Consider the following 23796-nt stretch of genomic DNA (forward strand, 5'->3'; position numbering starts at 1 on the left):
ATTTTCTTTGTTTTCAATTGTCATGATTCTTTTATGAGCAGATACTAAATCTATAGAGTAGGTGATAAGTGTCAGATTTCTGGGCATCCCATCGCTCCTGGATCACAAAAGCCAGAAATAGGTGATAAATTGGCAATAGTTAATAGCTGATAAGGCTTATTCAGACGTCTGTGTAAATCCATCTGAGATCAGACAGCAAAGATCATACTGGCCGCAAGTCTCCCAACACAAGCATAAAGATATATGAAGTTGTCACTCTTGGGTCAGGAGACCAGCAGACAGTCTGTGCATTGCGGTCTCATCTCGTAATGATTCACAGGCATGTCTGTATGAGCCCATAGATTGATAATAGGTGTTAAATTGTAATTCTGGGAACATCCCATTAAAATATTTTAACAGAAAAACCCTCAAAATCAAGAGGAAATAAAATCGATTTTTAGAATTTAACTTTAAAGATACATTAAAACCCATCCATAATATATTTGAATCTAATGAAAATGTCGAATCCCTGTGGGTGGAGATAAGGGGAGGAGGTAAAATAATAAATTACTGATAGGGGTTAGTTATAAGTCTCCAAAAATAATGGAAGCAACGGAGAATATCCTCATATAGCTAATAGATGAAGCTGCGACTCAAGGAGAAGTCATTATTATGGGGGACTTCAACTACCCTGAAATAGATTGGGGAACAGAAACCTGCAGTTCCAGCAAAGGTAATCGGTTTTTGACAACTATGAGAGACAATTACCTTTCACAACTGGTTCAGGACACAACAAGTGGGGGGACACTGCTAGACCTAATATTAACCAACAGGCCAGCCCGCATAGCAAATATAAGGGTTGGGGGTCACTTGGGGAATAGTGATCACAAAATAATAAGTTTTCATGTATCCTTTAATAAGATGTGTAGTAGAGGGGTTACAAGGACACTAAACTTCAGGAGGGCAAATTTCCAACGGATGAGAGAGGATCTTGGTGCAATTAACTGGGACGATATCCTGAGACATAGAAATACACAAAGAAAATGGGAGACGTTTATTAGCATCCTGGATAGGACCTGTGCACAGTATATACCGTATGGGAATAAACATACTAGAAATAGGAGGAAACCAATATGGCTAAATAGAGCTGTAAGGGGCGCAATAAGTGACAAAAAGAAAGCATTTAGAGAATTAAAGGAAGTAGGTAGTGATGAGGCATTAAGTAAATACAGAAAATTAAATAAATTCTGTAAAAAGCAAATCAAGGCAGCAAAGATTGAGACAAAGAGACTCATTGCCAGAGAGAGTAAAAATAATCACAAATTATTCTTTAACTAAATAAATGGTAAGAAACTAAAAAATGATAGTGTTGGCCCCCATAAAAATATTCTGGATGAAATGGTGGATAAGTATGAAGAAAAAGCCAATATGCCAAATTACTTTTTTTTCATCAGTATTTACACAAGAAAATTCCAATGCAGACAAAATGACTAGTGATAACAAAAATTCCCCATTAAATGTCACCTGTTTAATCCAGCAGGAAGTACGGTGACGTCTAAAAATCACTAAAATTTACAAATCTCTGAGCCCGGATGGAATACACCCCCGAGTACTGCAGGAACTAAGTACAGTCATTGATAGACCATTATTTTTAATCTTTAAAGACTCCATATTAACAGGGTCTGAACCACAGGACTGGCGTATAGCAATTGTGGTGCCAATATTCAAAAAGGGGACAAAAACTGATCTCGGAAATTATATTCCAGTAATCTTAACCTCTACTGTGGGTAAAATCCTGGAGGGCATTCTAAGGGACGCTATACTGGAGTATCTGGAGAGGAATACCCTCTTGACTTAATATCAGGATGGGTTTTCCAGGGACCGTTCCTCTCACACAAATCTGATCAATTTCTATGAAGAGGTAAGTTCCGGATTGGACCAAGGGAACCCAGTGGATGTAGTGTATATGGAGTTTTCAAAAGCTTTTGATACGGTGCCACACAAAAGGTTGATACATAAAGTGAGAATAATGGGGATAGGGGAACATATGTGTAAGTGGGTTAAGAGCTGTCTCAGGGATAGGAAACAAAGGGTGGTTATTAATGGAGCACACTTGGACTGAGTCGCGGTTAGCAGTGGGGTACCACAGAGGTCAGTATTGGGCCCTCTTCTTTTTAACATATTTATTAATGACCTTGTAGGGGGCACAGAGTAGAATTTCAATATTTGCAGATGACACTAAACTCTGCAGAGTAATCAATACAGAGGAGGACAGTTTTATATTACAGGAAGATTTATGGAAACTAGAAGCTTGGGCTGATAAATGGCAAATGAGCTTTAATGGGGATAAATGTAAGGTCATGCACTTGGGTAGAAGTAATAAGATGTATAATTATGTGCTTAATTCTAAAACTCTGGGCAAAACCGTCAATAAAAAAGACCTGGGTGTATGGGTGGATGACAAACTCATATTCAGTGGCCAGTGTCAGGCAGCTGCTGCAAAGGCAAATAAAATGATGGGATGCATTAAAAGAGGCTTAGATGCTCATGAGGAGAACATAATTTTACCTCTATACAAGTCACTAGTTCGACCACACTTAGAATACTGTGCACAGTTCTGGTCTCCGGTGTATAAGAAAGACATAGCTGAACTAGGGTGCAGAGAAGAGCGACCAAGGTTATTAGAGGACTGGGGGGTCTGCAATACCAAGATATGTTATCACACTTGGGGCTATTTAGTTTGGAAAAGCAAAGGCTAAGGGGTGATCTTATTTTAATGTATAAATATATGAGGGGACAGTACAAAGACCTTTCTAAGGATCTTTTTACTCATAGACTTGAGACAGGGACAAGGGGGCATCCTCTACGTCTGGAGGAAAGAAGGTTTAAGCATAATAACAGACGTGGATTCTTTACTGTAAGAGCAGTGAGGCTATGGAACTCTCTGCCGTATGATGTTGTAATGAGTGATTCTCTACTAAATGTTAAGAGGGGACTGGATGCCTTTCTTGAAAAGTATAATGTTACAGGTTATATACACTAGATTCCTTAAGGCGTTGATCCAGGGAACTAGTCTGAATGCCTTATGTGGAGTCGGGAAGGAATTTTTTTTCCCTAATGTGGAGCTTGCTCTTTGCCACATGGTTTTTTTTTTGCCTTCCTGTGGATCAACATGTTAGGGCATGTTAGGTTAGGCTATGGGTTAAACTAGATGGACTTAAAGTCTTCCTTCAACCTTAATAATAACTATGAAACTATATTAACTATATGCATTGCACAACTCTTCAAGGGTCTGTTCCTGATGGATTACGTGAAAATTGCAATTACATGTCTAGGTGAATATCTGGATGTTGCCATTTGTACACCACACAATATCATGTAAATCTCTTCTCCATACATTTTGAACAATGAACAAATCCCAGGCATCTTTCTGGTTTTATATATATAGATTTTTTTTAATTTTCATAAGCATTAAAGGAAGGAACATTGATTGTCATTTACAGAAAACATTCAAATCATGTGTGCTTCATAATGAATGCTAACAGTTCAGAAAACTAATAATTTACATGACAAGAGACAAAATTTATTACATTCTAAATTAACCATGGTTCGCTTTGTTTTAAAATAGACGTTCCATGAAAAAAATAAAAAAATTAAAGGGCTAGGACGAAAAGTAGGCAAAAGAAAAAGGTTCCTGCAACATGAATTTACTCATAGCAGACTTAAGATCGTAACAAAAGGGTAAATGAAACATTTGATACATCACATAACTGTGCTGTAAGCCCCACAGGCAAGTAGAAAGGAATACACTATTTTACACTGAGAGTCTAAAAAAAATCATTTTCACTGTACAGAGCATACATACAGAAGTCATTTTTTATGAAGTTTAGCAGAAGAGTTTTCTGTACAACAGTTTTCAGGAATCTGGAGATTGTATATATATACATTTGCAATCCTGAGATGCCGGAGTTGTGGTTGACTTGATTCTTCATGAGCTAAGAAATTAAGGTTCATCCTGAACATTTCAATTACTTTCAGAATTTTAGTGAGATCTTAATGACAACTGTAACATCCGTAATTAGGAAACATGGATAGGAGTGATGTAATACATCTATTCGGGATATCCAAAAATGCGATGCTTTCCATTACAAAATAAATGAAACCTAAAACTATATAAATATCTTACTAAGCTACAACACAAGTAAAATAAGTTATTTTTGTAAGATTTAAAGGTGCAGATTTTAAAAAACAGAATTATAATTTAGAGCGAACATATTTTGCCGTATTAGATCGATCATTTAGTATCTTGAAGTCAGTAAAGTAAATTAAAGTTGAAAAAAGTAAAATGTAAACTGGGCCTTAGTCTTCAAAATCTTAATATATCGTTAATTTATACCAAAGTCCATTGACATTTTCTACATTGTAAAAATATGAAGTTCTAAAATGTTCAATAGCGTCTTCATGTCGGTAAACAGGAAACAATCTCTTTCCAATACTGATGAATGTTAAGTGCAGTCATATTAAAACATTAATTTGCCATATTTGACAAACTTGAAAATAATTTATATTAATGCAAAAAATTACATTAAATTTCCACATTCTAAGCTTTTTGCTACCTTTTTTTCCTAAAAACAATCCTATTATATTCAACTAAGGCAGAGAAATTCAATGAATGGATCCTTTTCATAGCCCAGGACATTTCAATGTATTTTATTAAAATATTTTAGAAAAACCTTTTATGTAGAGAACGGGGAATTTTAAAATTGTTTGCATGGGGTTTTCTCTTGTCATTGGCTAGAAAACATAGAGCTAAAAGCCATGACACATAAAAAAACAATTGTATGGAATTATGGGTTCAGTAAAATTCTTCTTCTGCACCTTTATACCTTGTATTATATATGTATGTATTTATTGTATTGTATGTATATAGACTACGTTCTGTCTATATATGGATGTTGATTTACTAACATTTGGAGAAAAATGGATCCCATTCCTAGCATAAAATGTGCTCTAATAAAACAGATTATTATTCATCTGTCATATTATCTTTAATAAAAATATTATTACAGTTTAATAAAGGCGTTTGCCATAGATATGTGAAGAACAGAGATATTTAATCATGCCAAAAGCAGAACTTTGAGAACTGATGTAGTATAAAATGGTGACAAATGTGTGCTTTGTTTGTATGCTTATGGGAATTTGATTTAAACTTTAGGAGCTTATACACACTACAATATTACAGTTTCACACAACCCCTGAGTTGGGTGAAACAATAATGTGGCCCGTATAGAAGTCTATAGATTCATGCTGTAACTCTCTATGCACCCAGTTTTAGATGCGCCATGATCCATTGGACAGAATTATTAGTGTTAGTGAGTGAATGATGGGATATAGAGGCTAGGGCTGTGGAGTCGGAGTCGGAGCCTATTTTGGTGGAGTCGGAGTCGGTGTCATGGAAATTGACGAGTTGGAGTAAGAGGTTTGGCTTACCGACTCCACAGCCCTGGCAAGGCTGTGGAGTCAGAGTCATGGAGTCAGAGTTGGGGCCCATTTTGGTGGAGTCGGTGTCGGTGTCATGGAAATTAACGAGTTGGAGTCAGAGGTTTGGCTTACCAACTCCACAGCTCCTGCCAGGGCTGTGGAGTTGGAGTCATGGAGTCAGAGTTGGAGCCCATTTTTGTGGAGTCAGTGTCATGGAAATTGAGGAGTCAGAGTTGGAGTCGGAGGTTTGGCTTACTGACTCCACAGCCCTGATGGAGACACAAATAAACAGAACATGAAGTGCCTACTGTGATGCCTAAGGGTTCTTTCATACATCGTGCAATATGGTTCATAGAAATATTTGAAGTTGTCACACAAGAGCCGCAGCCAGTCTGTACGTTGTGATCTGACCGAATTGCACGGATGTGTGAAAGAGCCCTAAGAGATTCTATGTGCCTCCGTACAGTTACAGTACACAGGGCTGTACATGAGGCCATCAGAGTAACCCTTAGCTGTAAAAATTACCGTAGGTCATATTTTTCACCCTGCATTTGCTCGTTTACAAACAGCTCTGTTTCACTTATTAAGGACATTATCGTTGCATTTCTCATTAATTTTGGTAAAAACCTCGTATGGCTTATGGGTTAAGTTAAGCTGACAATGATAATTCCTGCAGGAATAAGATTTAGTGCAATTTACTCAATTAGTTCATGCTTATGCATATATTTCTACTAAAGAACTGATCTATTTGTAAAGGAAATCCTTCACAATCCAATGTTATATGTCTGATCCTGGTGGTTTACTGACCAACATTGCTGTTGGCAAAATTGGGTAATTCAAGGTCTGTGAATGCTCCCTCCTTGAAATGCTCCTAAACCAAGTGGGTCAACCCACTTGTGTAGCTTACATAAACCCCACCTTTTTGGCTTCACATTTGCTGAAACAGCTTCCAAAAAGTCAGGATTGTCAGACTGAAAATCAGAACTGTTGTCAGCTATGTAAGTTATGTACTTAAAGTACTTAAAAGGAATCTGTAAAATGGTTTTTGACACCTAATCTGAGAGCATCAAAATTTAAAGACAGAGAACCTGATTCCAGCAAAGTCTCACTTAAGGGTCAGCTTGCTGTAGTTTTGATAAAATCACTGCTTTATCAGCAGGAAATTATCCATACAGGACTAGTAAATCTGCTGCCAAGTAGTCCTCAATCATTTACCCCTTGTATTCTATTTAGGATGGGACATATTTTTTTAAACCAGACATTATCCTTATCAAATTTGTGCAGAACTATAAATTTAGAATTAACTTGGGGTATAAAATGTTACAGTTTTTTCATCATGTTCAAATCTACTCTAAATATTAAACTTTGAGTGGACATTGCATAATAATTCATGTACATTCAGCTAAACTACATTACAAAATTATAGAAGCAGGGCTAAATGATATTAGCTGGATTAATCTGTGCCTTTCTTTCCAATGAAGAGGTCATGCCTGTGATGATTCCACATATTATTGCTGTAGTATAATCTCTTTGGTGCTAGAGGCCAAGAACCTATGGACCTGCTCACTAATGGCGATCGCATGAGAGATGAATGCGCAAATGTTACAAAAGCCCAGAGTTCTCCAGTCTTAATTCCAAATATTGAACAGAAAGACAAGACATCATTGGACAAAGGCCAGAGTATTTAATTACAGGATATCATTGAAAATATATGAGTTTAAGAGCGTGAAATCATGGCTAGGTTTTCTGAAACTCAAAATGTAACTTTCTACATATTACGTTCCACAGTAAAATAGCGAGCATCTCATCGGTTGCAAATGTGCTGACACTTTATTATGGTGTAGACCTGGGCTACAGTTTCCAGGTGGACCAGGAATATAAATAGTGTTTGGATAACCTTGATTAAATGTCCTTAATGCTACAATACAAAAATATTTACTCACAAAACATTTGCTATTAGACTGTACATCATCAACATGTTTGCATTTTAAGGAAATTAAATTGCAAGTTGGACAAGTTCCAGTGATGTAAAATTTTATAAAATTTGTGCTTTTATTAAATCCCGGAGAAGTATTGTTTGAATGATACGTAAGAAATAAAACCTCATATTTTTGCTTCACTTTTTAAAAATATTTTAGGATCATAATTTGCACTTATGAGATATGAAGCAGCTTTCCCAACAAAAGAAGTAAATGCATGTTGGTAGAATATGCCATCACTTCCTGACCAGATGGGTCCCGGTAGTGGGATCAGGACGATTCCTAGGTTGGGCCAACATCATGAAGTGCTGGAATATCCTCGTGAAATCCTGCCCTTTTATAAGAAAGAGGAACAGATATCAAACTTCTAGTTACACTGCTCCTTTTATGGCTTTCCCTAAACGAAGTGCAAAATATGACACCGCCAATGTGTGTGAACCCAGCCTTGAATAAATGAAATGTTTAAGAATTCATATATGCAAACAGCTAAGGACAAACGGCGGTAAATATATTTTTGCATGTGTCACTGGCAATGATCTCCTTCCCATGTGTATGAAAATCCAATTAATATAAAACTTTAAAGGACAATTTGAATTTAAAACAGTTGTCTGATGCCAAAAATATGTTTTGTGGGCAAAAAATAACTTACTACTGTGCTCTAATTGTAAAACTTTAGCAATCTACCAATTTCAAATTTGGTTACATGGTCTCGAAAATTTACAGCTTTCATGTAAACTGTGATGTTACAACAGACTCAAGTGGCAGGAGCTGCCGTCCCTTCACTGTGTGTCAGTGACATATATTAAGGGACTGTGTGTCTTTCTCAGTTCACCTGCTAAGCCAGTCCCTGTCATTGTCACGGCTGATTTGGAGGCAGATCAGGAGATTGGCTTAGCTGATGAACTGATGGAACCCTTTCAGAAGTTCAGAACGTAGATGTCAAATTCCTTTAGAAATACCCTGGTTTAGGGAAAGAGGAAAAAAACACAAGTGCTGCGCTTCCTCTGAGGGCAATACGTTTTTACCAAGAGTAAAAAAATCTTTTAGTTGTGGTTATGCTCACCTTCAATCAGTAAGAAATGCACAATGAGATTCTCAAGTAATCAATTCTTTAGGCAACTCTTCTCAGTATGTTGTATAATCCAATAAGGTGTGCAGCTCACTTTGGAGAACTATGTGTTGATCCTCCTTCGGATCCACGTAGGTGGCGAATTCAAAGGGAAAAATAAACTCCAAGCGAATGTGGTGCTAATCACCTTAGGATTTTTTTGAATACATCCACTTCCAGCGAAAAAATGTTAATAAAAGTAACTGCACAGTACTGTATTTTAAAAATATTTTTTCCTTTTTTTTGTTTTGAGAAAATAAATGACCTTTTATTAACATTTTTTCCCTGGAAGTGGATGTATGCAAAAAAATCCTAAGGTGATTAGCGCCACATTCGCTTGGAGTTTATTTTCCCTTTGAATTGTAGATGTCAAATTGACAGTTAAAAAAATTGGCCGGTCTGTGAAGCTTTTGAAAACTGGAGCATATTAGTAGGTTGCTTTATCTTACACCACTGAACATAATTTTAGCACCAAATGACCCATGTAAGGGCAGATCTAGAGTTCTTACCCCCTAAAACATACTACATTAACATATACACCTATTTTCCATGATGTTGCTCTATAGCTTGAATACGTGCATGGAAACAACAGAACATATATCATGTATAGATCAACATGACAGACAATTGCCTGCCTCTGGGGTCCCAAAAATCAATGCTTAGAAACCATATTTTGTGAATGGGGGATGGGAACGAGGAGGTAAGAAAACTACACCTGCACTGCTTTTACAATCAAATTTACTGCAAAATGTAAATTCCATTGATATACAGTATATATTAATCAAAGATAACTTTTTTTGTATACATCCTCCTGCAACAAAGAGTGCTTATAGCCTTTTTGCTGTTTGATAGGAACCAATTGCTCCTCACTGCTCCCCACAATGCCCACCACAGTGATGGACGGTTGCCGCCCAAGACGAAGGACGGTACGGTAAATCCCTACCTGTAACACTGTGTTATGTGTTAGCCATATTTTTCTACATTCACTTTCGTTATTCATACACAGAGGTGTCAACTACGGAGTAAAAAATATCTGCCTAGAAGAAGCCCTATGAATGGAACCTGCACTGCAAATCACCCTTGTTGCTTCCAGTTTCCATGCTATTACAGTTCTGAGTGGCGTTTGGCCCCTAAATGTTGACATGCAAAAGTATAGGACTTTAATAAAAAAATGTCGCAGGAGGATATAAAAAAGTTATGACAAAACTAAGGTCATCTGAAGGTACATTTCTGTACAGAGTCTACATCGAGCATTTCATATCACACCAAAACAATGCATTGGGATTTTATGAAGCTTTAAATAAAATGACTAGCTATTATATTCTCAGAAAAATAAAAATTATTTCAAATATTGATTGGTTTAAATCAAGAATACATTGAATTGCATTTTATTCCCCAAAGAGGCTGACAATATAATCCCCTTGCTTCTGATTTGCTAAGCTCAAAGTCTAATCAAGACAGATACAAGTGATTTTTATGAGTTGGGTTTTACGACAGACCAGCCTTTAAGGTATAGTCTGCTCTCTGTAGTCTCCCATCTGTCCTTGCCTGCTTTATAATCCTGTTGAAGGTTGCTACTTCAGACAGGAGAATATAAACCGATAGTAAAGTGGAGAAGAGAGGAAATGAATTCTACTGAGGCCCAAAATATGCTTATGAGTCTGACCTTAATGTGGGTTTTCGGAAACAAAGGAGCTATTTTGTTAATCTCATTCATTTAATTCAAAAATAAAAAGCTGCAGATATTCTTTACACAAAATTACAAAAGACAGCATACATATCCACAATTTTAACAAGTTGGTACTGTGCATTTACAATTATTGCTGCTGTGTTTTAACCATCTTAAAGCACAATTACGAGCCATTGAATTCAAACAGTGCAAACTATGTATACATGACACCAACCACTCTCCACCAGTTTGTGTTTGCCTGGTACATTCCCCAAGTGCATGCATTGAGCGTGATGTGTATGTAGCCATAACGGGACAATGGTATTTTAGGAGCCTTAGTAATAGGGTAACCCTGCATACAAATGCAGATATTTATCAACTTGCCTGTAGTGAGCCAAGATCAGCTTTATGGATCATGGCACAAGATCACGTTTCATACCAGTGAGCCATTCCACTAACATACCAACCAACCATCCAACTAATCATTATTTGTGAGATACCAGTTGGAAAACTGCTAAGACTGATTTATAATGAAGACAGAAAAGGGCCCATGTTCAAGAACAGTATATGGGTCCAATACTTCATCAGAATTCTCCCCGTGATTTGTCTATGACAGAATCTGTTGGCTGCTTTGGAGGTGGAAGTGGGTCTCCTTCTCTGTTGGGCCCCCAGGCGGCAAGTTTGCCCCAATTGTATGTCCATCCCTGTTTATAGTGTTCACTACCATAGAACGTGTCCATGTGCCATCATCCTACAAATAGGACTCCTTAGCAGTAACTTCTCTATAAATCCAATTTATGATTAATTGTTATGACTGCTGAGGCCCAAATAACCAAACTGAATTAATAATTTGGATGGATATAAGATATTTCAGACTTGAATGAAATAAACATCAATTACTGTGGAGTAAAAGGTTAAATTATTATTTCACAGTTAATTTGAGTAGTATGTCAATGTACTTCAGATTTATTTAGCTAATCACAGCTTGGTATGCATAAGTAGATGGTTTGGAATAGAAACTGTATTATTTTGCTAATTAGTTGGAGTTTTAATCATTTCTTATCTACTATTGTGTGATGAATGCATTTAATAGTTCTAGTAAGTATGGATTATTTTGGGGGTTTAGCTAAAAGGGCATGTATCAAAGACAAAATGTCAGATGGTTTAGAGTTTGCTTTGCAGAGGAAGGAAAAACATACTGATGCCTAATGTTATACTAGTGCATTATATATGTATATATATATAACTAGGAAATTAATGGCAGTTTGTATACCTACTAGTGTGTATCTGTCGCTTTACAATGAGAATAATGGGCTGATGTTCTTGCTCTACTGTTTATGACCCGTGTTCTTTATCTTATAATATGGCTGAATTCACATCTCTTTGCAGATTCCAGTAAAATTATAGGAATATATCACAAAATACTGGGCTTTTTTTCTGGTGGAATGAAAGCTGTTATAACAAATTCCACTGATACATTAAAGAGGTTGTCCACTACTTGGACATCCCCTTCTTAATCCCCATGTTTCCATCTTGTAAAATCACATACATCCGGAGGAAGTGAGAAAGCAGCAACTGCCTGAATGCGGGCAGGGTGAAGCCAGCGCTGATTGGCCCACAGGGATCACATGACATAAAAATGTCACGCGGTCCCTGGGAGGGCCAGTGTTGACACAGCTGGAATGGCGCTGACACCAAAGTCATGTTTGCTATAGGTGTTATTATTTTACAAGGGTGAAACATGGGAATTGAGAAAGGATTGTCTGAAGACGGGAAAACTACTTAAAAGGTCAATGTGGTTCTGTCTATCTATGGCACATGTCTTATAATGGTTCCATGGAGGTGGTGACAGAGTCCTCGCATTTTGGACATATATGAGTGTGTGTTATAATTCAGCATTTTTTAAAGGATAAACATGGGTGACTGTTAGTCATGTATAATATGATTTAATATATAAATTTTATTGAGAAACTTTCAAAAATGGTTAGCATTTTAGGGTACCACATAGTGCAAGGGAAACTCAATATTGCTTTAAGAAATGCAAAGAAGATCAGTTTTTTACAAAAATCAAGGACTCGGCTTCTGAAATCCTTTGACCATGAGGTTATTATTTATTTAGTATCTATTCCTGATTTTTTTTCCAGTTTTCATTTAATAAGACATGGTCATTTGAAGGAACGTTGCATATGTCCCTAACTCCACTTCACATTATTTTGCAGTAAACATCCCTGAGTGGTCAGCAGTGCAACTTCTGCATTAAGCAGTGATTGTCATCGTGAAGAATAAATGTTACCAAGATTAAAGAAGTTCAATTGTAAATTGATAAATCCTTCATCTTTAATAACAAGCAACCCCTTAGTCATAATGTGATTTAATGCGCCAAAAAGATATTACAAGGTGTAATTGTCATGTTATCAAGTATCAGTTGTGCTTTTGTCAAAAAAGTGCTTCTCTTTAGCTACATTAGTAAAAATAGGATCAACTAATTTACTTAATGTAAAAATGTATGAGGAAAAAAATCAATTTGAAAAATGTTTAAGTATATTATATCAAATGCTTAGTAGTTTTGATTATCTATACATCTTATGCTATTTTGGCTGTGAGAATCTTCCACATCATTTTTTTTCCCCAAAAAATAACAGAGACCAAAATAATGCTACAGTCAGTATCTCAAAGGGTGAATAATGACATACTATACCATTAAAGCCTTTAAAAAATCTTAAAGTCTATCTTAAACTATAGATGACTGAAAAGTATTAAACAAATTGTTTAATTGGCCGCTGTTCTATTACCCTGGTGTTCTAGCAATCTACAGAGTAATCTACCATTGACAGAGAATATGACCCTCGGAAGTCATTCTTGAAACAAAAGACTCACAGAAGGGACATTTACTCTAAATAGGATTAGGCCCTTGTCGTACATGAAGACATTGTGTACATCTGTCTACAGAATCCCTTGTATGTCATCTATTTCCATGGAATTATCAAACTGAATAGCCATTAGACATTGGATGAAAAACTTTTGCCAGATTGAAGATTGGTCAATAAATTTGGCTTCTTAGCGCACTCAAGGTATTGTATGCCTGTAGTACCGTAGAGGTCTTTGTATAGAGTTTACTGATATTTATGGAATTAACGGAAACATCATTTGTATCATTTTCCACTTCACAAGTAATATGTTTCCTAACACTTATTTTCATATTCTTCTCTTTTTGGTAATTTCGGATCTATAACAGTTTAAGAAATGCAGTGATGGACGAATAATAGAGACTTTAGAGGGTCAATCCAGTGTCAATTTGGCAATAAGAAAATTCAAGCCATTTACTTGGCCTCTGGGATGTGCTCAGCTCTAAACTTTCTTTAAAGTTGTATTTTACAGGGTGTTTTTGAGTTTATTTTATGGCATATTGGGTTCAGTAATAAAATTATAGAAAATCAAAGATATATGTGAGGACTGTGACCATTACTGAGGTCTACGCATCACCATGTTCTGGCTGGTGAAGTTCCAGAAAGCTAAATGCTGTGACACTCTAAGTTATAAAATTAATCCATCTGTGGAATTGTTGTATTGAGTAACCATCTTGTGGATTGCTCTATTTCTCATAAGACAGTCTGGAAAAGAAAGTGTAGAAGAGTTGGTCTTACCATTTGTATTCCATGTTTTTTCAGTGTTTTTTTGTGTGACCCTATGGCATGTTATCCAAATTAGAAATGTTGTATATCATTTTCCTTTGCATTTATTTGTTTTTATTTATTTTCATGGAAGGTCACTGAATGGTAAAGCTATGTAAGGTCCAAAATGACTATGTTTAATAGAGTGTTTGAGTTTGGTAGAGGACTCTAGGAAAGCTGCACATTTCTAGTAACTTGTATATTTATTGCTCTACTTGCTATATATTATTAGACAAGAAACAGGACTGTGTAGCTGACACGGGTGTCATACTGCTTATTTTACTTAATATAATTCAAAGAAAGCAGGAACTAATGTAGTTTGGGGGAACTTATCACTTGCTTTAAGGCCATCAGAATAATTACTTTCCTGGGTAGGGTAGTAAAAAACAAGTTGAACCATTATGCCATTACTGGCTGCAAGTGGGTATTCCATTGGTAAGAAAATCTAGTTTTCCTGCTATAAATGTAGATGTAAGAACCCCAAGGATTGGGGCAATTTGCAACCAGGGCACTGATTAACTGCATTATTCCCTGTCTAGCATCATCAACATGGACTTGCCTGCCTAGTGTCATCAACATGGACTTGCCTGCCTAGTGTCATCAACATGGACTTGCCTGCCTAGTGTCATCAACATGGACTTGCCTGCCTAGTGTCATCAACATGGACTTGCCTGCCTAGTGTCGTCAACATGGACTTGTCTACCTAGTGTCATCAACATGGACTTGTCTGCCTAGTGTCATCAACATGGACTTGTTTGCCTAGTGTCATCAACATGGACTTGCCTGCCTAGTGTCATCAAAATGGACTTGCCTGCCTAGTGTCTTCAACATGGACTTTTTGATGTCTGTTCAGCGTTACTCAAAACAGAGACACGGAATGATAAAAATATGTCAATCAAGCTCAAGGAGGTAACACTAGGTGATGAGTATTGCCGAAAATCAGTGCAGTAGCAGGGAATTGGCACAACCTCATGGACTTACAGGCTTATTTATAGAAAAATTCAAAGTTGCTTTTCTAAGGAATGATATATTTATAGTATATGGGGCAAGGAAGGCATGTGTAAACTTGTCCTTCGATGTACTGTAATTAATTTACTACCTTCTAAGCTTCTACCATGTTCTCATTGAAATGTCGAGAGGGTTCAAAGGTCTATCATCTCCATTACTCACATGGTGTTGCCAGTACACATACTTAAGTAGTGGAAACACCAATGCAAATGTACAAAAATTGTATGTCAGCCGGATTCTACATTCTAATAACTTTGAGTTTAAAACTGTATGAGCGGAGTATATCTAACACTAGCTCAACCATCTCCAGTTTTCAGGATTCAAGCTACTAATGCAATTTGTATGTGTTCAAAAACAGCTGTATATCTGAAGTACAAAGGTACATACTATGAAGAATTCAGTAAAAATATACAGTATATTTTCCTTAAAACTATATCTTGTTCTTTTATCATTTACAAGAGCCCGTTCCGCCTTTCAACGTCATCACTTGTAGAAGGATATTTGTTTCTGGATGGGAGAGTTGTGTCATTTTCAACCATTACACACCTGGCATGCTTTTTACTGTACATAACCCAATGTGACATTTTTACCATTTGGTAAGTATACAATACATTGGCAATTATCGTTCAAACAATGGCTTCTTTGAATGAAACTTGATTGCCCAAACATAAATTAAATACATAAATTGAAAGGGGAAAAACACAACATCATCAAAGAAAGACAGAAAGAAAACTAGCAGAGTGGGAGTGTAAGTACAGGGTTACACCACGGCAAAGGTGCAGTTATCAGTGTATACATATGTATATATGCATGTATATGTATATATACATATATATACACCATTACCATCTACACATGCATCTAAAACATATAAAAAAAGTCAAATTCACTTAAATTAGAGATGAAACAGTAATCCAGAAATAAGAGTAATACTGTAGAAGTATATGCTCATAATGATATCTACAATAAAATTCTATAAATTGTTGTCTCTCAAATTATATATATATAAAAAAAAAGTAAATACACCCAGTGTTCTATATATTAAGATAAATGCTTCGGCTACCAGAGGTCTTTGCAATACCTTTTATTTTCTGCAGCAGCCTCTGGCAGCAAAAGTGTTAAACGGTCAGTTCCAAAGGAAAACCAAACAGTTAATTAGAAGAAGAGAAAGAGCGAGCCCCACTCAGAGGTGCATATTTACATTCTTCAAACTGTAGCGGTGAAAAATAATTCTAGTAAGTGCAGGACATTCCTAGTGCTGCTGTAGTGATGTTTGCTTTTTTGTTTCTTTTGTGGTTTTCATCAGTCCTTTTGAGCACATTTCTTTTGTCTTAGTAGTGATGCATTCCATAGCGAAGCGAAAAATCCCGCTGTCTTCACTTGCAGCCAGTGCTTGAGTCAGGATTAAATAGCTCCTTGTACAATGGAGGGAATAGAGTATTCACTATCTCTGGGTGAGATTGCTTAAATACCTGCAGCTTCTCTCCATGTAAGTTGCAAAGTGCAGTTATGTTTGGTATCTTGGCTATTAACTGTGAAGAAATGAAAAAGATAAGTTAATATATCAATTCATACTTTATCCTAAGGGAGGCTACAGCTGTAGCAGTTTCTAACCCGACACACATACTAGATGCGGCAAGATATCGTGATGCGTAACATTAACTCCTTGCCTAACCTGATGATGAATTAACTCTGTAATAACAAGATTCTATATCAACAGAACAGGACTAATTGAGGCAACCTTTTCAGAAGGGACCCTACATTTGGGGGGTGAAACTGGGAAAACCTAAACATCTGTAAAGGTACATTTACACTGCTTGATTATTGGGACCTAGCATTCATAGGCAATCATTGTAAATAGGCTGCGGAACACTCAATGACTGAGCAAAATTCTCATTCAATGAGTGACATGATCTGTTGGCTGGCGTAAAAGATTATTGTTCTTGGTAGCGCATTGTCATGTGAAAACGGGACCTGTGCTGCTGAGATCAATGGCAGCCTATTTGCACAGAATAATCTTTTACTGTGTGTATACAGTGGGTTAAATAAATATTCAACGCGTCACCAATTTTCAAAGTAAATATATTTGTAGAGGTGCTTTTGACATGAAATTCTCACAAGATGTCGGTAACAACCCATCTAATTTACACAGGCAAAGAAATCAAACCATAGATGTTCATAAATTACGTTATGTATAATAATGAGAAATGAAACAGGGAAAAAAGTATTGGACATTCTTAGTGAAATGTAAGTACGGTAATAATTCTTACAAAAGCCTTTGTTGGTGATGACAGCTTAAAGACTCCTCCTGTTTGGAGAAGCTAGTCACATGCTGTTAGGGCTAGCGGAACGCACCAAGTACTGTAAATATAGATGATGTTATTGGTGCGTTCGCAGCCGGGGGTCCACTGTGCAGGAGGAACCTGATGCTAGTAAATGGCACTATATGGCGGTATACGTCAAAAGAGTCGCTGATATAGAAAAGGACTGTGTCCTGTTAAGCTCACAGAAGCACACGGATAACTGCAGAGCAGATAGCAGTCAGTGGTCACACAGTCAGGAAAGCACATAACCAATTCCTCACCGGTGGAGCCGGTATTCTAGTGGCTTATTTCAGCCGGGCCCTGAATACAAGCAACCAAACTCCTGACCGGAGGTACCGGTATTTTATTGGATTTTACAACCGACCCTGACCACAGGCATACATGACCACACTGGTGCAAAGCACATAACAAGGATTAATACTAGCCATGGCCGTGCGGTCATGTGAACCTTTTATAGCTGCAGCAACTACAGGACCTTCCCAGAAGGTCCAATGGGAGGCTGCCACAGAACTTGAGCAACTTCAGGACCTTCCTAGAGGACCAATGGGAATTGCTGCAATACCTGAGCATGTGACCCTTGATCTCCAATGAAAGATCTTACCCTGGGCATGCTCAGAAGGGGAAAAGTAAGACTTAGTCCCAAAGACGTCTGCTCGCATGCATTATCATGCTGACACTGTTACACTGATGGAAATGATACCTGGGCTGAAGAAATACATCTTGTGGTTCTTGTTTAACCTGTGTTTGTAGATTTGAGTTAATGAGATGTTCATGCTACAGGGCATGCCTAAGGGCAGGTCTCTATTTGTTGGTTTTCCCTCATCACCATCATTTTGGGCTTAAATGACAGGACAATTTTACCTTCAATGATCTGCCTGCTATTTTGAATACTGCGCCCATACATTTAGGATTCTGGCCTTCCCAAAAAAATGATGCTTCAACAAATTGGCAATGCCGGCGGCACATGTGCAGTAGCATCTATAGGCAAGTGATGCTCTCAATCTGTGCATAATCACCCACTGTGTCCCAAGGTCCAGTGTGAGAGCACATACAAGAATAGGAAGTCATCGCTGCTGAACATAGCAACGCTCCCACACTGGTCCCCGGACCACAGTGGGCAGTGCATACGCAAATTGAGGGCATCGGTGGTGGTGTCATTTTGTTGAATCAACTTTTTTTTTTTGAGGACCAGAATATTAAATGCGAAGGTGCAGTATTTAAAATAGGAGGCAGGTCACTGAAGGTTCAGTGACCTGTCTTTTAAGTATAGAATGATGATGATTAGGCCAGAGCACCAAAAAAGACCCACCCACTGGCACATCTGGGAGCAAGAGCATCTCATTATCTCAAAACTACAAACACACATTAAACAAGAACCACAAGACTGATTTCTTCAACCCAGGTATAATTTTAATCAGTGTAACAGCACCAACCTGACAATGTGTGTTGTGTACTTAGCAAAATCCTGATGACACATTCGCTTTAAATACACTTGAACATGCTTTTTGTTCAGCAATGGAGTCTTGCATGGTGACAGTGTATACAGACCATAGAGGTTGCGTGCAATACTTATAGTTTATTTTTTTTAAACAATTATATCTGCTTATTCCTGGTGTTTCTTTAGCTCTCCACAGGTGGTCCTTGGCTCATGGACAACTCTTCTGATAACTACTTTCACTTTTCTGTCGGTAATCTTTCGGCGAGCGCCTGGTCATGGCCGGCTTATGGTAAAATTATGTTCTTTCCACTTCCAGATTATGGCCCCAACAGTGCTCATAGGAACTTTCAGTAGTTTAGAAATTCTTCTGCAACCAATGCCATCAGTACGTTTTGCAACAATAAGGTTGCAAAGGTCTTGACACAGATCACTGATTTTACCCATCATCAGATGTTTCTTGTGTAGCATCTTGGTAATGAGACACATTTTTATAGGCCATCAGTTGAACCAGTTGATATTGTTTTTCACTAAATGGCAGAATTGGTTTGTAATTACTGATAGATTTCAACTGGTGTCATGATTTTCAATGGTTTTTTGCACCTCTCTTTTTTCATGTCTTCAATAGAGATGAGCGGTGTTCGAGTCGAACTGTTCGCCAATTTCAAATCCGAGCTATTTTGGGCGGTGTTTGAGTCGTTCGACAAACCCGAACAATTTGCTTAAAATTCGGCTGTTCGAGTTTCTGTTCGATAACTGTTCGTTCACCAAAAGCATAGCTTGATTTGCACATTAAAACTATTTATCATTGTTAATAGACTGTTTCAGTGTATGGTGGGCGGGGGGGAAAGATCTGTGCTGAAATAACGCAGATCTCCATTTTTTTTATTTCCCGCATTTACAGTGGGGCGGTGCAGTCTCTCAGCCTATCAGCAGTGCGCACAAACACAGCAATGTGCATGTGACGCACACAAGCAAGGGCATGTGTCATTGGCTGTGTATGTCACATGTCCTCCTTGCCCTATAAGAACCAGCCATTTGCCCCGTCGCCACGATTTCCTCACTGCTGCAGCTTAGTGTTAGACGGCACCGCTGCTGCTGTGGGCGCTATACAGAGAGATAGGTTTAGGGAGTCGGGACTAGTTGTAATATCAGCCCTTTTCAGGGTAGGTTACAGTAGTTCATAGCACTGTTTGCTAGGCAGGTCTGTGCCAGTGCTGTGCAAGTGTTTGTCACAGCATTTGGTGTAATCTAGCTCAGCCAATCCTTTTGGGCTAGTAGCATTGTCTGATAATCATCTGAGTAGCCCACCTGTGAAACTAACTACACCGCCTGTGTATCTCAATTTTTACTGCATCTAACCCAGTTAATAGTTTTGGGCCTAGGAGCAGTGTCTGCACATTAGCAGACTAGAAGACACAAAAGAGAATAGTAAAACCAAAAACACTCAGTTTGAAAAAATGTTGCAGTAATCCGCAAGTGCTAGTAAAAGATGTAAAAAACAGGGTATTTGGTTGATACGTTTTTTGCAAAAAATGTATACTAATCTGCTCTACCAATCTTCACGGTATACCCTTATCAGAGCAGTCCTAACTAATGTATGCAATCCCTATCTGATGTATTTAAAAACCTGATCATCTGTATATAACCTGTGTGAACAGGGTTCAGAGAGGAAAAATCCATGTGTGCATACAGGGTAGAACAGCTTTTGTGCAGATAGCCCAAGAGGAGTGGTGGAACTCCCCAGTCTTGTAGACACAAGAGAACAATTTGGAAACAGGAACACATGGGCTACTTGCACAGTGAACAAGTCTGTATGATCATGTTCACACACCACCAAGAAACCTGAAGACACAAAAGAGAATAGTAAAACCAAAAACACTCAGTTTGAAAAAATGTTGCAGTAATCCGCAAGTGCTAGTAAAAGATGTAAAAAACAGGGTATTTGGTTGATACGTTTTTTGCAAAAAATGTATACTAAGCTGCTCTACCAATCTTCACGGTATACCCTTATCAGAGCAGTCCTAACTAATGAATTGGGATTGCATACATTAGTTAGGACTGCTCTGATAAGGGTATACCGTGAAGATTGGTAGAGCAGCTTAGTATACATTTTTTGCAAAAAACATATCAACCAAATACCCTGTTTTTTACATCTTTTACTAGCACTTGCGGATTACTGCAACATTTTTTCAAACTGAGTGTTTTTGGTTTTACTATTCTCTTTTGTGTCTTCAGGTTTCTTGGTGGTGTGTGAACATGATCATACAGACTTGTTCACTGTGCAAGTAGCCCATGTGTTCCTGTTTCTACATTAGCAGACTAGCCCGCCTGTGAAACTAACTACACCGCCTGTGTATCTCTATTTTCACTGCATCTAATCCAGTTAATAGTTTAGGGCCTAGGAGCAGTGTCTGCTAGTCAGCAGAGTAGCCCAGCCACCCATTGCCTGTTTACTATTTTTTAACAGCATCTAGTCCAGGAAATCCTTTTGGGCCTAGTAGAATTTGGTGCTACTCAGCAGCGTACCCCACCCATGAAGCAAGCTACACCACCTGTTTACCTAACTACTATTTTTAAACGGCATCTAGCCCAGGAAATCCTTTTGGGCCTCGTAGAATTTGGTGCTGCTCAGCAGCGTACTTCACCCATGAAGCAAACTACACCGCCTGTTGATCTAATTACTAATTTTTAACTGCATCTAGCCCAGAAAATCGTTTTGTACCTAATAGCATTTTGTGCTACTCAGCAGCGTACCCCACCCATGAAGCAAGCTACACCGCCTGTTTACCTAACTACTATTTTGTAACGGCATCTAGCCCAGGAAATCCTTTTGGGCCTAGTAGAATTTGGTGCTACTCAGTAGCTTACCCAACCCATGAAGCAAGCTACACCGCCTGTTTACCAATCTACTATTTTGTAACGGCATCTAGCCCAGGAATTCCTTTTGGGCCTAATAGAATTTGGAGCTACTCAGCAGCGTACCCCACCCATGAAGCAAGCTACACCACCTGTTTACCTAAGTACTATTTTTTAACGGCATCTAGCCCAGGAAATCATTTTGGGCCTAGTAGAATTTGGTGCAACTCAGCAGCGTACCCCACCCATGAAGCAAGCTACACCACCTGTTTACCTAACTACTATTTTTTAACGGCATTTGGCCCATGAAATCCTTTTGGGCCTAGTAGCAATTTCTGCTACTCCGCAGAGTACCCCACCCATAAAGCAAGCTACACTGCCTTCTTTCTTTCTCAATCTAACCCCTCGGCTCTGGGATGTCCACTCTCCCTCCAGCTCTCTCCTTCTCACAGGTGGACTACCGCGTGTTTTCACACTGTGGCGAATCTTTTGGGCCCAGACATAAGAAGTCGTCGAGGTAATGGATAATATGTGCCGCCTTACAAACGTCCATGATGACACATTTGAGGAAGCAACTAAACGCCTCAAATAGTGAGCAGGATATGGAGCACCCCATGGGCAAACAGCAATCTATGTAGCATGCTCCTTCACAGAAGCAGCCCAATGGGAGGACACTATTCGGAGGCACAGGTAGTAACCGGAACGCCCCCTCAATGTCTGTTTTGGCCATTAGGGTGCCCCTTACCAACTTCTTGACCCGCCTGATTGCCTCGTCAATGGAGGTACAGTACATAGTACTGTACTTGGTTCCGCGTCGATGTTGTCGTTTACTGACCTGCCCCTTGGATATGACAAATGGTGGATTAGTCTGAATGTATTGGGTTCATTTTTTTGGCACAATTTCCAAAGGGGGTACCACTACGTCTTCTAAGGAAAGTGTTCTGAATGGACCCGCCGCCATTCTACCTAAAGATATTTCTTTTTTTCTTTTTTTTGTCAAGACGTCTGGGTGTTGGTAGAGTGAGTTTAGATTTTTACTCCAGCCTTTCTTGATTTTAGAAGGGCATGACATGCCTATATCTGTGTCTCCTCCTCCTTTTACTCCTCCACCTCTTTTCTTTTCCCATGACTATATGTAGTTGTGACTTTTCCATGTGTTTGTTGTGTCTTCTGAGCAGACTGTCAGCTTTTTGACACCTTTTAAGGTGTTTTATATGTGTTTTCAATGTGTTTGTATGTGTTTGTGTTTTCCTGCCACTGGTTTCAATGGGGTTCAACGGTGTTCGTCGAACGTTCGACGAACATTTCGTCGAAGACGTTCCTGTTTGACGAACCGAACTGAACCCGAACACTAGGGTGGTGGCTCAACACTAGTGTACAATAATTTTTCCCTGTGTCATTTCTCATTATTACACATACCGTATATACTCGAGTATAAGCCGAGATTTTCAGCCCAAATTTTTGGGCTGAAAGTGCCCCCCTCGGCTTATACTCGAGTCACGGTAGTGGTGGGGTCGGCGGGTGAGGGGGAGAGGGCGCTGAGGTATACTTACCTAGTCCCAGCGATCCTCGCGCTGTCCCTGCCTTCCTCCCCGTCTTCTGTGCTGCAGCGTCTTCCCCTCTTCAGCGGTCACGTGGGACCGCTCATTAGAGATATGAATAAGCGGCTCCACCTCCCATAGGGGCGGAGCCGCCTATTCATTTCTCTAATCAGCGGTGCCGGTGACCGCTGACAGGAAGATGCTGCAGCACAGAAGACGGGGAGGAAGGCAGGGACAGCGCGAGGATCGCTGGGACTAGGTAAGTATGTTATATTCACCTGTCCGCGTTCCAGCCGCCGGGCGTCGCTCCATCTTCCCGGCGCCTCCATCTTCCCGGCGTCTGCGCTCTGACTGTTCAGGCAGAGGGCGCGATGACGCATATAGTGTGCGCGGCGCCCTCTGCCTGATCAGTCAGAGCAGAGACGCCGGGAAGATGGAGGCGCCGGGACCGGACGCTGGGAGCTGCAATCAAGGGAGGTGAGTATGTGGTTTTTTTTTTTATTGCAGCAGCAGCAGCGGCAGCACAGATTTATGTGCAGCATCTATGGGGGCAGTATGAACGGCACACAGCACTATATGGGGGCAGTATGAACGGCACACAGCACTATATGGGGGCAGTATGAACGGCACACAGCACTATATGGGGGCAGTATGAACGGCACACAGCACTATATGGGGGCAGTATGAATGGCACACAGCACTATATGGGGGCAGTATGAACGGCACACAGCACTATATGGGG

General features: G+C 38.9%; 1 protein-coding gene across 1 annotated transcript in view; it reads right to left on the minus strand.

Moving 5' to 3' along the window:
• Positions 1–10252: 10252 nt before the first annotated feature.
• Positions 10253–23796, minus strand: part of RORB (RAR related orphan receptor B) — a 352234-nt gene continuing 338690 nt past the window's right edge. The window contains exon 10 of the mRNA XM_069763311.1: positions 10253–16427. Within this exon, the coding sequence (XP_069619412.1) occupies positions 16272–16427 (156 nt within the window). The 3' untranslated portion in view covers positions 10253–16271. The remainder of the gene's footprint in view (positions 16428–23796) is intronic.

The sequence above is a fragment of the Ranitomeya imitator genome, chromosome 1 (genome assembly GCF_032444005.1).
Source record: "Ranitomeya imitator isolate aRanImi1 chromosome 1, aRanImi1.pri, whole genome shotgun sequence".
Classification (NCBI taxonomy): domain Eukaryota; kingdom Metazoa; phylum Chordata; class Amphibia; order Anura; family Dendrobatidae; genus Ranitomeya; species Ranitomeya imitator.